Source organism: Heterodontus francisci, chromosome 3 (genome assembly GCF_036365525.1).
Source record: "Heterodontus francisci isolate sHetFra1 chromosome 3, sHetFra1.hap1, whole genome shotgun sequence".
Lineage (NCBI taxonomy): Eukaryota > Metazoa > Chordata > Chondrichthyes > Heterodontiformes > Heterodontidae > Heterodontus > Heterodontus francisci.
Window position 1 is genome coordinate 113016349 of NC_090373.1, and position 16271 is coordinate 113032619.

General features: G+C 40.4%; 1 protein-coding gene across 1 annotated transcript in view; it reads right to left on the reverse strand.

Moving 5' to 3' along the window:
• The window catches only part of lama4 (laminin, alpha 4), a 183279-nt gene that overhangs the window by 53384 nt on the left and 113624 nt on the right, over positions 1-16271 (reverse strand). The window contains exons 20-24 of the mRNA XM_068025542.1: positions 15061-15200; positions 13555-13731; positions 13278-13423; positions 7052-7214; positions 2305-2438 (exon numbers count right to left, since the gene is read on the reverse strand). Of these exons, the coding sequence (XP_067881643.1) occupies positions 2305-2438; positions 7052-7214; positions 13278-13423; positions 13555-13731; positions 15061-15200 (760 nt within the window). The remainder of the gene's footprint in view (positions 1-2304; positions 2439-7051; positions 7215-13277; positions 13424-13554; positions 13732-15060; positions 15201-16271) is intronic.

Below are 16271 nucleotides of genomic sequence, written 5' to 3' on the forward strand. Positions count from 1 at the left end.
TAGGCATAGTGAAAAAATATATCTAATGTATAAACACATACGTCTTGCAATTCTTCTGGCCAATCTTCCCTCATGAAGGCACCTTGATGGCTTACAGGCAGTGCAACTGTTTGTGTATCACTTAAATGGGTACTTCCATGTGTCAGTGATGGGAGTGTCTGAAGCCCATTATGACTGTAGGAGTATCAAAACCAAACCTGATACTGTCCTTACCTGGACCCAGATTTTGTGGTCAGCGGCGAATGAATGGCAATTGAGGTTTATTTTGTTTCCAGTGCCCACTGACTTTTAGTGGGTTTTTGTGCAGCAATTTACGGTAATTAGACAACTATTTCAGCATGGACCCTCTAAAGGGGATCTGGAACCTCCGGTAACAGGGTAAGCAACAGCTCTTCAGCCAATCAGATTTAAGAATCCTTACTGAGACACGCAGGGTAGAATTTTCAATTCACAATCTCTGCAGAAATGGCGGGACCAATAGCAGGTTGGGAACCCGAATAGTGAAGGAGTTGGCTTTTCCGTGGCTCTTTATCTCAGCCATGATATTAGCATCCTGCTTCCATGTTCCTGACCAGGGAAGGCAGCGGGATCACGCACCAGATATGTCAAAGGAAGGATTTCTAATTAAAGGGACCACAGCAAGTTTCAGAAAGGTTCAACTGTACATGGATTTTTGAGGCTGCTGTAACCTCAGGAATGGAGAGGCGACCTGGGAAGGCTGCTCCCCTGGGTCTCCCACTCTTACCTGGATGTCCTGCTGCAGGATCTGACTGGCTGCAGTGAAGTGTGCTCCCCCAAGCACGGGAGGAAGAGGACAACATGCCCAACCAAGCAGGCTTGGAGGGAAGTCGCCAAGGACGTGAGCAGCAGGAGTGTGGTCCCACCAACCTGTAGACAGTGCACCAAGAGGATCCAGGTCCTCAGGAGTGTGAGAAACGTGATTGGCATAATACTTTCAGGTACCAAGCCCCACACTCTGATGTTCCCGCATTCTCCTGATCAGCACTTCTCAGAACAGCACATCTTGCAGCTCCACTCATTCCTCTCTCTCTAGCTACCTCCTCACATCCCCATCTGAGCAGCCTACACACACTATTATCCTATTGCCCTCTCGCACTCATGCCTCACAGTCACCCTCCACAAATTTTGTCATTCCCTCCTATCCACAAAAGCCATTTCTAACACTCATAACTCTTTTCTTGTAGGAGAAGAGAACACACTTCAGGGAGAAACAGTAAACTGGAATGGGCGTGATCCTCCAGTGTCAGGCACCTTGACTGAAGGAGGTGTACTAAAACCAAATGTCATATTCTTAATGCTACGCGAGCTGATAGTGACGAATTGAGAACTGAATCGGGACTTTCCTAGTTGAGGGAGCTCAGCTATTCACCAATTTGACATTCTTGACTATCAGAGGAGCAAGCTATATTTTTATTATAAGATTAAGAATGATTAAAATGTATCTTGGCCCACATGTCTGCAGAACTTCTGGAACCCGCTAATCATGAGTAGGACTGAAGTTTGGCAGAGGCCTCAGGTAAAAAGATATGCCTGGTTCTGTGGGGCCTTGTCTACACTGAAACTTTCATCTACCCAAACAGGCCTTACTCACGCTACTTTTATTTATTTATTTTATTTAGAGATTGGGAGGAGCACCCGGCGAAAACCCACGCGGTCACAGGGAGAACTTGCAAACTCCGCACAGGCAGTACCCAGAATTGAACCCGGGTCGCTGGAGCTGTGAGGTTGCAGTGCTAACCACTGCGCCGCCCATTTTTTTTATTTATTTAGAGATACAGCACTGAAACAGGCCCTTCGGCCCACTGAGTCTGTGCTGACCATCAACCACCCATTTATACTAATCCTACATTAATCCCATTATCCTCTCACATCCCCACCTTCCCCCTACCACCTACCTATACTAGGGGCAATTTATAATGGCCAATTTACCTATCAACCTGCAAGTCTTTGGCTGTGGGAGGAAACCTGAGCACTTGGCGAAAACCCACGTGGTCACAGGGAGAACTTGCAAACTCCGCACAGGCAGTACCCAGAATCGAACCCGGGTCGCTGGAGCTGTGAGGCTGTGGTGCTAACCACTGTGCCACTGTGATTCCCTTACTCCTATAACAATAATGGTGGCAGCTGCCAAATATCAGACTAGAACTGATCATCTCAAAATTAATCCCCAAATTTAGGGAAATAGAATAGGACAGTTTCTGCTAAAGGAAACATCTGATGTTACAAAAGTGAAAATCTAATTTATGCTTTGCCAAAGTGTGATAGGTGCAATGATCTGTTTACCTTGTACAGGGTCTGTGGGTTGCTTTGTTCAGGTTGTATGTCTGCTTGAAATTGTAGGTGCTTATTACGTCATCATTAAGTGTGGCCAGTTCAATACAGCCAACAAAGCCAGGCAGGTTCAAGCTGGCAGGAAGCTATGACAAAATAGACAGAAAAAAATTCTGTTAAGATAACTCCATTAGCCTGTAAAATAGGATCATAGGAAATAGGAGCAGGAGTAGGCCATTCAGCCTGTCATGCTTGTTCCACCATTCAAACAGATTATGGCTGATCATCTACCTCTACACCATTTTTCCCCACTATCCCCACATCCCTTGATGTCATTAGTAATCAGAAATCTATCGATTTCTGTCTTGAACATACTCAATGACTGAGCTTCCACAGCCCTCTGGGGTAGAGAATTCCACAGATTCACCATCCTCTGAGTAAAGAAATTCCTCCTCATCTCAGTCTTAAATGATACTGTGTCCCCTGGTTGTAGACTCACCAGCCAGTGGAAACATCTTATCCACATCCACCCTGTCACCTTCTGTAAGAATTTTGTAAGTTTCAATGAGATCACCTCTCATTCTTCAAAACTCTAGAGAATACAGGCCCAGTTTCTGCAATCACTCCTCATAAGACAATCCCACCATTCCAGGATTAGTTTGGTGAACCTCCGTTGCACTCCCTCTATGGCAATATATCCTTCCTCAGATAAGGAGACCAAAACTGTACACAATATTTCAGTCTCACCAATGCTTTATACAATTGAAGCAATACATCTTTACACCTGTACTCAAATCCCCTTGCAATGAAGGCCAACATACCATTTGCCTTCTTAATTGTTTGCTGCACCTGCAAACTAGCTTTTAGTTTAGTTTAGAGATACAGCACTGAAACAGGCCCTTCGGCCCACCGAGTCTGTGCCGACCATCAACCACCCATTTATACTAATCCTACACTAATCCCATATTCCTACCACATCCCCACCTGTCCCTATATATTTCCCTACCACCTACCGATACTAGGGGCAATTTATAATGGCCAATTAACCTATCAGCCTGCAAGTCTTTTGGCATGTGGGAGGAAACCGGAGCACCCGGAGGAAACCCACACAGACACAGGGAGAACTTGCAAACTCCACACAGGCAGTACCCAGAATTGAACCCGGGTCACTGGAGCTGTGAGGCTGCGGTGTTAACCACTGCACCACTGTGCCACCCTAGTGACTCATGAATGGGGACACCCAGGTCCGTTTGGACAACAACACTTCCCAACCTCTCACCATTTAAGAAATACTCTGCCTTTTTGTTTTTTTCTACCAAAGTGGATCACTTTACAGTTTTTCACATTATATTCCATCTGCCATGTTCTTGCCCATTCACTTAGCCTGTCCAAATCCTCTTGAAGCCTCCTTGCATCCTCCACACAACTTACGTTCCCTCCTAGTTTTGTGTCATCCGCAAATTTGGAAATATTACAATCAGTCCCCATATCCAAGTCATTTATATAGATTGTGAACAGCTGGAGCCCAAGCACTGATCCTTGCAGTACCCCACTAGTAACAGCCTGCCATCCTGAGAATGACCCATTTATTCCGAACATCTAATTTCTGTCTGTTAACCAATTCTCAATCCATTGCAGTATATTACCTCCAATCCCATGTGTTCTAATTTTGTTTACTAATCTCCTGTGTGGGACCTTATCAAAAGCCTTCTGAAAATCCAAATACACCACATCCACTGGCTCTCCTTTATCTATGCTCCAAGTAATATCCTCAAAATACTCCAACAGATTTGTCAAACATGATTTCCCTTTCACAAATCCATGTTGACTTTGCTCAATCTTATCATTATTTTCCAAGTGCCCAGTTATCTCATCCTTTATAATAGAGTCCAACATTTTCTCTACTACTGACATCAAACTAACAGGCCCGTAGTTCTCCGTTTTCTCTCTTGCTCCCTTCTTAAAGAGTGTGGTTACATTTGCTACTTTCCAGTCAGCAGGAACCCTTCCCAAATCTATAGAATTTTGAAAGATAACCACCAATATATCTACTACCTCTATGGTCACCTCCTTCCATACTCATTGTAGCTCATCTGGTCCATGGGATCTATCAGCTTTCAATCCAATTAATTTTTTGAGTACTACCTCTTTATTGATACTAATTATTCTCAGTTCCTCATTTTTATAAGTCCCCTCGTTCACTCGTATTTCTGGGAGATTTTATGTGTCTTCCTCTGTGAAGACAGACACAAAGTAATTGTTTAGTCTCTCCGCCATTTCCTCATTCTCCATCACAAACTCTCCTGTCTCTGCCTGCAATGGACCCACGTTCACCCTTGCTAATCCGCCTTTATGTTTCTAGCTAGCTTTCTTTTATGATCTTTTTTCCCTTTCTTTATCAGTTTTTTGGTCCTCCTTTGTTGGATTCTAAATTGCTTCCAATCCTCAGGCTTAGCACTTTTTCTGGCGACCTTATAAGCCACTTCCTTTGACCTAATGCAATCCTTAACTTCTTTTGTTAGCCACAGTAGATTCACCTTTCCTGTTGGGTTGTGTCTTGGAGGAATGTGTATTTGTTGTAAACTGTGTAATACTTCTTTAAAAACTAGCCATTGCCTGTCTACTGTCAAATCTTTTAATGTATTTTCCCAATCCACTATAGCCAACTTGCCCCTCATACCCCCATAGTTTCCTTTGTTCAGATTTAAGACTCTAGTTTCAGAATAAACTATATCTCTTTCAAACTTAATGTAGAATTCTATCATATTGTGGTTACTATTTCCTCATGGCTATATTATTGCAAGCTTGTTAATTAGCCCTTTCTTATTACGCAATACTGAATCTAAAATAGCCCGATCCCTAGTTGGTTCTTCAACGTACTGCTCCAGAAATCCATCTTGTACACACTCCAGGAATTCATCCTCCACAGCATCTTGCTAATTAGCTTTGCACAATCTATATGTAAATTGAAGTCACCCATTAGTACTGTATTGGCCATGCTACATGTAGCTCTAATTTCCTGATTTATACCATGCCCAACATTACCACTATTGTTTGGTGGCCTGTAAACAACTCCCAGCAATGTTTGCTGTCCCTTGCTGCTCCTTAGCTCCAACTAAACTTATTCTACATATTGCTCCTTCAATCTAAGATCCTCTCTCACTAATGTACTGCTCTCGTCCCTTACTAACACCGCTACCCACCTTCTTTTCCCCTCCACCTATCCCTCCTAAATGATGAATATCCCTGAATATTCAGTTCCCAGCCCTGGTCATCCTGTAACCACATTTCTGTAATGGCAATTAAGTCATTTACCTTTATTTGTGCCTTCAAATCATGTACCATAGTGCGAATGCTGCGTGCATTCAGATAGAGTGCCTTTAATTTTGTCTTAACATTATTCTTCATTCCAATCCTATTTGATGTTTGCCTTTGCTTCATCTGCCTTCCAATTTTGCTTACTAATTCTCTGCTTCCTTACCAGTTTTGCTTCCCTCCAATCTGAGCTCCCTCTTAGGTTCCCAACCCCCTGCCAATTTAGTTTAAAACTCCCCAACAGCACTAGCAAATCTCCCTGCGAGGATGTTAGTCCCACTGCTGCTAAGGTGCAACCCGTTCATCTTCATCACCTAACCCAGAACAGATCCCAATGCCTCAAAAAACAGATCCCAATGCCTCAAAAAAACATGGCCATAAGTATATGGAAGGCTAGGCACAGAAACAGTGATTTGTATTTAATTTTATTTTGTCAACCTGTCATCCTCCTGTAGCCCTTAACAGGTATGATTCTTTCTTCGGCTTATGAATAATATGTAATGAGTAAGACAATGCATGAGTGGGTACAAAGAAATTACCTAATGTGGTTGGGAGACATTATAAATAATTGATTCACAATCTGATTTTGAGTTCACTTCCATTCATAATCTAATTGACTATTTACTGTTCTTATTAAAGACTAGAAAGATATTCAGATTTCTCTCACTCCTAGGGAAAATTCTAAGTCTCCGTTTAAAAAATTATTTTATTGGAACTGAAGATAGGGTTAGTTTCTCAAACTTAGGACTTACTTTCTGTTCAATAGTGAGCTTATTACTGCAGCATGCTGCATGTAAGTATTTTGAGTCAATAGTAAATTCAAGAAAAGGAGACCCAGTTAATAAACTTCGAGGAGGCGCATGAGCTATTGAAACAACTCCTAACACTGACAGAATTTACCCAGAATAAACATTACAAACCAAGAGGAAAAATTACAAGCACAACATAAAATGAGATGGCCAGCAGTGCACTTGGGAAAGTGTATTGGCTTCTAAACAGAACATTTGAGCAGCAAGGATATCTGTCACTAAATGTACTTATTGCAGTGATAGTATTTCATCAGTTTTCAGTTAATCAAGGAGTACCATGTTTGCAATAAGGCAATCCATCTGAAGGAGTGGGGAGCCAGGATGTAATTGTCTCCAAGAAACTGAAGGAAGAATTGCCCAGTCACAGCTTGGGAACTGAGGAGAAATAGTTCAGAGGCAAGAGAAGAGGAAAGGTAGGAAAACTACAATAGTTATTTTTGAATTCTACCTTTGATACAATTTGACTAGGGTAACAAAGATGCCGCAATACTTAAGGGTTAATGCAGTTTTGGAAACACTTTGTAGAAGTTTACATGAAGATCAAGCTTGTGAAAGTTAAAAAATGTTATCATTAAAAGGAAAAATGTTCTGCAAGTTTAAAAATGCACCATGAGAATTGGCTTAGTCCAGCATACCTGGAAATCTGGAGGTACTCCTCCCACATAGAAAACCATATTGTCAGCTTCCAGATCTAGCAGAGAATCATTGCCTTCAGATAATCCTTTCTGGATGAATTTTTGCTCTGCTGTACTACCTGGGATAGGTACAGTTAGCTGTATTTTTCCATGCCTTCCAACTCTATCAGAAAAGAAACAAGCACAGCAAAAGTCACATCAATACATTTCTTCTTTGGTTTGGTTAATTAAGAAATTTGAAGGCAGTCTTTTCAATGAAGAATGGACCATTGAGAGTTGTTGCCAACCACTGAATATTTTCAAACAGATACATCATCATTTGAAACATAATGATATTGAAGTAAAATGTCCCATATACTGTGCCCAAAATAGGGGAAAAATTGTTTACAATGTGCAGCAACATTTTAAATGCTCTTAGAAGATTCACTCTCATCAGTATTTCTAGCAAGATCAAAAACATATTCAAAAAGACCATCCTTATATTTCTAGAAATTTCTAGCTCCAGAATTCTCTCATGAAAATATTTATGATATCCTGATACATAATGACCTTCCTCAATCTGTAGCGTCTGTTTACATTTTCTGTTTTGCAAAGATTACATTGAAAGTGAGGACAAGATTGAATTGAGTTCTGATGACTGCATGGTTGATGTTCATAGTCCAGAATCATACAAGATAGAATGATTATTTAAAAAGAGAAAATAAATTATTGGGAATGCTCAGGAATAAAATAAATTCTTTAGTCAAAATGATTCCAAAATATTTAAATACAATTTTTAAAGTTTATTTGGTGTTTATTCAAACAAGTTCTATTGTAACGAGTACCTAAATTGCAGTATCGTCTCTACACTTAATCATACCAATTTGGTTTTGACAAGCCTATACTGATAGCACAAAAACCATTGAGGGTACAGCCCAGGATCAGAACCATCCATTTTACATTTGCTCAAATTGAATTCAACTTGTGGCCTTGTTTTGCCTTAGTCTCTAGGTTAAGGTGAGCCTGCCCATACATACAAACATACAAATTAGGAGTAGGCCACTCGGTCTTTTGAGCCTGCTCCGCCATTCAATAAGCTCATGGCTGAACAGATTACTCCACATTTCCACCTACCCCTAGATAATCTTCCATTCCCTTGCTTATCAAGAATCTATCTACTTCTGCCTTAAAAATATTCAAAAACTCTGCTTCCATTACCTTTTGAGGAAGAGAATTCCAAAGACTCTCAACCCTCAGAGAAAAACATTCTCCTCAACTCTGTCTTAAATGGGTGACCCCTTATTTTTAAACAGTGACCCCTAGTTCTAGATTCTCCCAAAAGGGGAAACATCTTTTCCACATCCACCCTGTCAAGATCCCTCAGGATCTCATATGTTTCAATCAGGTCGCTTACTCTTCTAAACTCCAACGGATACAAGCCTAGCCTGTCCAATCTTTCCTCATAAGAAAACCCACCCATTCCAGGTAATAGTCGAGTAAACCTTCTCTGTACTGCCTCCAATGCATTTACATCCTTCCTTAAATAAGGAGACCAGTACTGTGCACAGCACTCCAGATGTGGTCTCACCAATGCCCTGTATAGCTGAAGCATAACCTTCCTACTTCTGTATTCAATTCCCCTCACGATAAACAATAACATTCTATTAGCTTTCCTAATAACGTGCTGTACCTGCATACTAACCTTTTGTGATTCATGCACGAGGACACCCAGATCCCTCTGCATCTCAGAGCTCTGCAGTCTCTCACCATTTAGATAATATGCTTCTTTTTTATTTTTCCTGCCAAAGTGGACAATTTCACTCTTTCCCACATTATACTCAATTTGCCAGATCTTTGCCCACTCACTTAATCTATCTATATCCCTTTGTAGCCCCCTATGTCCTCTTCACAAGTTACTTTCCAACCTATCTTTGTGTCATCAGCAAATTTAGCAACCATGCCTTCCATCCCTTCATCTAAGCCATTTATATAAATTGAAAAAAGTTGAGGCCCCAGCACAGAATACTGTGGCACACCACTCGTTACATCTTGCCAACCAGAAAATAACCCATCTATGTCTACTCTCTGTTTCCGGTTAGCTAGCCAATCTTCTATCCATTCCAATATGCTACTCTCTACACTATGAGCTTTTATTTTCCACAATAACCTTTGATGTGGTTCCCCTTTATCCACAGCACATGTAACTCCCTCAAAGAACTCCAATAAATTGGTTAAACATGACTTCCCTTTCACACAACCATGTTGACACTGCCTGATTCCCTTGAATTTTTCTAAATGTGCTGCTATAACGTCTTTCATAATAGCTTCTAACATTTTCCCTAAGACAAATGTTAAGCTGACTGGCCAGTAGTTTCCTGCTTTCTGTCTCTCCCTTTTTGAATAAAGGAGTTGCATTCACTATTTTCCAATCCAACAGAACCTTCCCCAAATCTATGAAATTTTGGAAAATTAAAACTAACATATCAACTATCTCACTAGCTACTTCTTTTAAGACCCTAGGATGAAGTCTATCAGGACCTGGGGACTTGTCAGCCTGCAGCTCCAACAATTTGTTCAGCACCACTTCCCTGGTGATTGTAATTTTCTTGAGTTCCTCCCTCCTTTCCATTTCCTGACTTACAGCTAATACTGGGATGTTACTTGTATCCTCTATGGTGAAGACTGATGCAAAATATCTGTTCAATTCATCTGCCATCTCCTTATCATCCCTAAAATAAAAGCAAAATACTGCAGATGCTGGAAATCTGAAATAAAAATAAGAAAAGCAAGAAACAGCAGACCTGCTGCGTATTTGCAGCGTTTCTTGTTTTTATTCCTTATTATCCCTTATTAATTCCCCAGACCCATTTTCTGGAGGACCAACACTCACTTTATTAACTCTTCTCTTTTTAAAATATCGATAGAAACTCTTACTATTTGTCTTTATATTGCTAGCTAGCTTTCTTTCATACTCTAATTTAACCTTCCTTATCAATATTTTAGTCATTCTTTGCTGTTTTTTTATATTAATATAATGTCCAATCTTCTGACGTGTCTCCCATCTTTGCACAATTATAGGCTTTTTCTTTAAGTTTTATACTATCTTTAACTGTTTTAGTTAACCATGGATGGCAGGTCCCACCCTTGGAATTTTTCTTTCTCATCAAAATGTATCTATTCTGCATATTCTGAAATATCCCCTTAAATGTCTGCCACTGATTCTCTATTGACCTATCCCTTAGCCTGATTTGCCTGTTCACGTTAGCTAGCTCTGCTTTCATGCCCTCATAATTGCCCTTATTTAAGTTTAAAATATTAGTCTTGGACCCACGCTTCTCTCCCTCAAATTGAATGTAAAATTCAATCATATTATGATTGCTGCTACCTATGAGGTCATTAATTAATCCTATCTCATTGCACAATACTAGATCTAGTATAGCCTGCTCTCTGGTTGGCTCCAGAACGTATTGTTCCAAGAAATTATCCCGAAAACATTCTATGTACTCCTCATCTAGGCTACCTCTGTCCATCTGATTTTACCTGTCTATATGTAGGTTAAAATCCCCCATAATTATCGCTGTACCTTTCTGACAAGCTGCCATTATTTCTTCATTTATACCCCGTCCTACCATGTGTGTACTGTTAGAGGACCTGTACACCACTCCCCCAAGTGTCTTCTTGCCTTTATGATTTCTTATCTCTAACCTGACCATCATTAATTAACAGAGGTACCCCTCCACATTTTCCTAGCTTCCTATCCTTCCTATATGATATGTACCCTTCAATATTCAGGTCCCAATCCATGTCATCCTACAGCCATGTCTCTGTAATGGCTATCAGATAGTACTTATTTATTTCTATTTGTGCTCTCACTTCATCTGTTTTGTTTTGAATGCTACGTGCATTCAGATACAGAGCCTTTAGTTTTGTCCTTTTTTTTGTAACCTCTAGACTTATCTGTTGAGTTACTCTTAGATTTGTATGCTCTGTCTCTTCCTGTCAACAGTCTGTTTATCATTTCCCATATTAATACCTTTCTCTTTGTTTTGTCTTTGCTCCATGACTTACCATATCTTCCCAAATATGATCTCTTGCCCCCACTATTCAGTTTAAAACCCTCTCTACCTCCCCAATTATGCAGCTCGCTAGGATATTGGCCCCAGCAAGGTTCAGCTGTAGACCGTCTCAATGGTACAGCAACCACTTTTCCCAGTACTGGTACCAGTTCCCCACGAACTGGAACTCACTTCTACCACACCAGTCTTTGAGCCACGCATTAATTTCTCTAATCTTATTTGCCCTATGCCAATTTGCACGTGGCTCAGGTAATAACCCAGGGATTATTACCTTTGAGGTTCTGCTTCTTAATTTGGCACCTAGTTCCTCACACTGACTATGCAGAACCTCTTTCCTTGTCCTATCTATGTCATTGGTAGCTACATGGACCACAACAACTGGATCCTCCCCCTCCCACTGTAAGTTCCTCTCCAGCCCTGAGCAGATGTCCTGAACCCTGGCACTGGGCAGGCAACACAGCCGTCTGGACTGTCGCCTTTTGCTGCAGAGAACAGTGTTAATCCCCTTAACTATACTGTCCCTTATTACTGCTACATTCCATTTTTCTCCCTCCACTTGAATGACTTCCTGTACCATAGTGCCATGGTCAGGTTGCTCATCCATCCTGCAGCCTCCACTCTCATCCAAACAAGCTGAAAGAACCTCAAACCTGTTGGACAATCGCAAAGGCTGAGGCTCCTGCACTCCTGCCCTCTGTCCCCTTAACTGCCTTGGCTGCAGCCACACTCTCCTGTCCCTGACCACTGACCAAATCAGAAGACCCTATCCTAAGGGATGTGACCGCCTCCTGGTACAAAATGTTCAGGTAACTTTCCCCCTCCCTGATCTGTCGCAGTGTCTGCAGCTTGGACTCCAGTTCAGTGAGTCTGAGCCGAAGCTCTTCGAGCTGCAAACGCTTACTGCAGACGTGTTTGCCCTGGATCACACTGGCATCTAGGAGCTCCCACATGCTGCAGCTGCGACACATTACCTGTCCTGCTATCCTTAATGTGTTTTAATTAACAACTTAATTATTTTATTCAATTATTTTTTTAATATATTTTATTAAGCTTACCACTAGTTCCTTTACTATTTTAAACACTACTTAATTTATATTTTTTAAATTCATTCTCAAGATATGCATGTTATTGGCAAGGCCAGAGTTTATTGCCCATCCCTATCTGCTTCTTGGAAGGTGGTGGCAGGCCCTCTTCTTGAACCTCTTCTGTTCTCTTAATATATGATCCGATGGCACTATTTGAAGAAGAGCAGGGGAATTCTCCCAGTGTTCTGGCCACCATTCATCCCGTAACCAACATCACTAGAACATATTATCTGGTCATTATCACATTACTGTTTGTAGGACATTGCTGTTTGTGAATGGCTGCTGCGTTTCCTACCCTACACTTAATGTGACTACATTTAATGTACTTCATTGGCTGTATAGTGCTTTGCATCATCCTGAGGTTGCAAAAGGCATTATATAAATGCAAGTATATTTTTTATGGGGTGAAGATGCTCCCACAATGCTGTCAGGTAGCGAGTTGCAGGATTTTGATCCAACAAAGATGAAGGGCAGTGATATATGTCCAAGTCAGATGGTATGTGACTTGGAGAGGAACTTGGAGCTGATAATGTTCCCATCTTCTGTTGTTGTCCTTCTAGCTGGTGGAGGGCGTGGGTTTGTGATGTGCTGCCAAAGAAGACTTGATGAGTTACTGCAGGGCAACCTGTAGATAGTACACATGGCAGCCACAGTAGGCCCACAGTGGACATGTAGGCTAGTGGTTTGGTGATAAACTTTCATCTTTACGGCCCAAGTAGTAATCTGGCAATGCAGATCAACTGCCCATTATAAAACCTGTCCAATTTTTATTATATTGAATATCAATTATTCATTGCATCAAAATGAAAATCAAGCAGATTATTTAATGGGTGTTGATCTGCCCTGGCAGTGAAGATAAATTTTTTTTATATATTTAAACCTTAGGCTTCTCAAATATTGCACTACCCAATCCCACAAGCTTAAGTTCTGGTCTTATAAAAAGCAATTGCAATATACATAAACTGAAAAGAAAAATCTAATTTACCATTGCCAAGACTAATTTGACAGATAATACTGGAAAGTTATACTTAGGAATATTTTCACCCAAAATTACTTTGTCCATAAGAGAGATCGAGAGGGAGTTACCTTTCTACTTTGATTAAATTGAAGTAGTTTGGCCAGGTGCTCACCGGCTTTGAGTTCAAAGGAATCTCAACATCTCCATTTCCAAGATTGTAGACATAAACTAAATTGTCATTCTTAATACTCAAACCAATGTAATCTTGTCTTCCCTAGAACACAACAAAAAACAAATTTGCAAACATAAAATTCGGCCTATTCAGTAGAATTCTGATTGCATACACATTCCTTATATGTGGCATTTTTTTAAAACTGTTTACGGGTAAAATTGACACGATCTTACATTCTTGTTTCCAAGGTAAAAGATGAATCTATCTTGGTTGGCAGCTTGACCTTGTTCACTCAATGAAGGAACTTGCATGTACAAACTTATTGAAGTAAAAGACTTGAGCTCCTCCAAGTTTGATTTTGAATGAACTTCCACAGCAGACTGCCCATCAAATTTCATGGAGACTTGAACCTGAAATGAAACAAGTAAATCAACTGTTTCTTTAACTGATATTGTTTGTAAATCTGTATATCTGTAGTCTGTAACTGAACAACTGTTAGACATTGTGCAAAGGAGAGGCAATCTCTAGTGGCACAGTGGTTCGCACCGCAGCCTCACAGCTCCAGCGACCCGGGTTCAATTCTGGGTGCTGCCTGTGTGGAATTTGCAAGTTCTCCCTGTGTCTGCGTGAGTTTCCTCCGGGTGCTCCGGTTTCTTCCCACATGCCAAAAGACTTGCTGGTTGATAGGTTAATTGGCCATTATAAATTGCCCCTAGTATAGATAGGTGGTAGGGAAATATAGGGACAGGTGGGGATGTGGTAGGAATATGGAATTAGAGTAGGATTAGTATAAATGGGTGGTTGATGGTTGGCACAGACCCGGTGGGCCAAAGGGCCTGTTTCAGTGCTGTATCTCTAAAACTAAAACTAAAACTCTAAAACTAATCATAAAGGGGTTGGGATTCATGGGGCAAAATATTTACCTCAACAGTTATTCAATGTTATTATGCAAGTAATGGGTGACAGAAACTAATTTTAAAAAAAGCCCACTTCATGTAAGTCAGTCACAGAGGAGAACCTAGGTCCCTAGCCAAAGCATTCCACCCTACCACAATAAAGATTCACCACCATCTGCTCAATGGCAGTTAGGGATGGGCAATAAATGCTTTGCCAGTGATGCTTACACCCCAAAAATGAATTTAAAAAGGAGAACGCGGAGTGAAAACATTTCAGCTTGCCTTACTATACATAATTATACTCAATTGTTCTCATTGAATTTTTACCTTCCCTGAATGACAAAGCTCAATCTGAATTTTAACTCAGCATGCTCAAACAGTTGGAGTGTGTGGTGGGAGGGAGATCCTACGTGGAAAGTTCAGTATGAGGCCTGCGTCACTTCCCCTCAATGGGAATGTGACACTGGGTGAATCTGTAAGCAAAGAACTACAAAACGGAAAATTAATTTGTAAAAATAGCTGCATCCATGAAGAAATCACAGACGTACTGCAAATGATTTTCCACTCATAAGTAACCCATAATTGTGGATAATTCTGTCATTTCTCAATATGTAGGCCATTGGCTGAGATCCCTCACTAGTTGTACACATTTGTAAAATTGTCCCCGAATATATTTAGCAACAAAGGGCACTTTGAAATAATTATAAAAGAATAAGTATGTTGATTTGATTTGATATTCACTTTACGTGGTCTAAATTAGCTTAAAATGAGATGAACACTAAGTTTGAGTATCACAGTTATCAGGATATTCTACTCAACAATTTAGTGAGTAGGTCTTCTCACCTTGCTGGCCACATTTCGTGTCTGTGCAATGAGTTCCCGAATTCGCAGAATACTGGCAGAAATATTGCTTGCTGGCTTTTTCTGTTCCACAATTCGAAGTTTGTCCAAGAGCTGTGGAACTATTTCTGTCAAATTTTTCACTGTAGATACAACGGAAATATAAAATTTACAAGCTACACAGTTGCAAAGGATTGGAAACTACCACAAGAAACCTGTAGGAAGCAGTTGATGAGAATTCTAAGTTTAAAGTAGAAGGTTGTTCATTTTTCATCCTACTATTGTAGCCATGACTAACTGAATATCCCTATTAATCCACTAGTCATTGCATAAGTTTACCTAGTAAATACAGTGCAAATAACAGGAAACAACTAGCATTTAGACAGACATAATAACTATAGAAAGCTCAGTAGGATATTTAATGTAAGGAAATGTAATAGCCTGATTAGCAAAAATGACTATCACATGTGGAATACTGATATGCAACAGCAGCAAATTTGCACTACTGATTATTTTAATCCCATTAGTCTGCATGTGCCCATAATTTTAAAGTCATAAGTACATTGTTCATGTCCAAGAAATATAATTAGCAGTCCCATTAAAATAATGTGCATGGGGTATGGAAAGTCCTTGGAATGTTTCTTTAATGTGAAATGTGAAGGGGTCATTTGTAATTTCCTGCCTGTGACACGAAGCTTCAAATACACTGGGGCACGACTCGCAGAATCGGGAGAGGGATCACGCACCCATTTTTTGTTACATATGAATGAGCAATTAGGTGCTAAACAAATAAGGCCATGCTGCCAACATATGTGGCCTCTCTGAAATATTCAGCTTCAATGATGAAGCATTCAACACAAAATTTTATGTCTTTTTTTGAGGTTCTGCCCACCATCCATAAAAATGGCACAGTAAAGTCCTGGGACATTGAATTAGGCTTCTTACAAGGAGAATGTAGATTTTTGATTAATCCTTCTTTTTTTATTTCATATTTTGTTTGCTATATTTTGGCTGGGTAAACCTCCACGAAACAGACTACCACAGCATTGCATTAACTGCTGTACAATAAATAACCTGCACATAATATCCGAATCAGGATTGGCTCATCTCATAGAAGTAACAGTTACTACAATAGGAAACTTTCAAGCTGCCAGATACTTGCAAGCTACACCTGTGACATCTACCATATTGGGCAGCCTACAGCGCACACATAA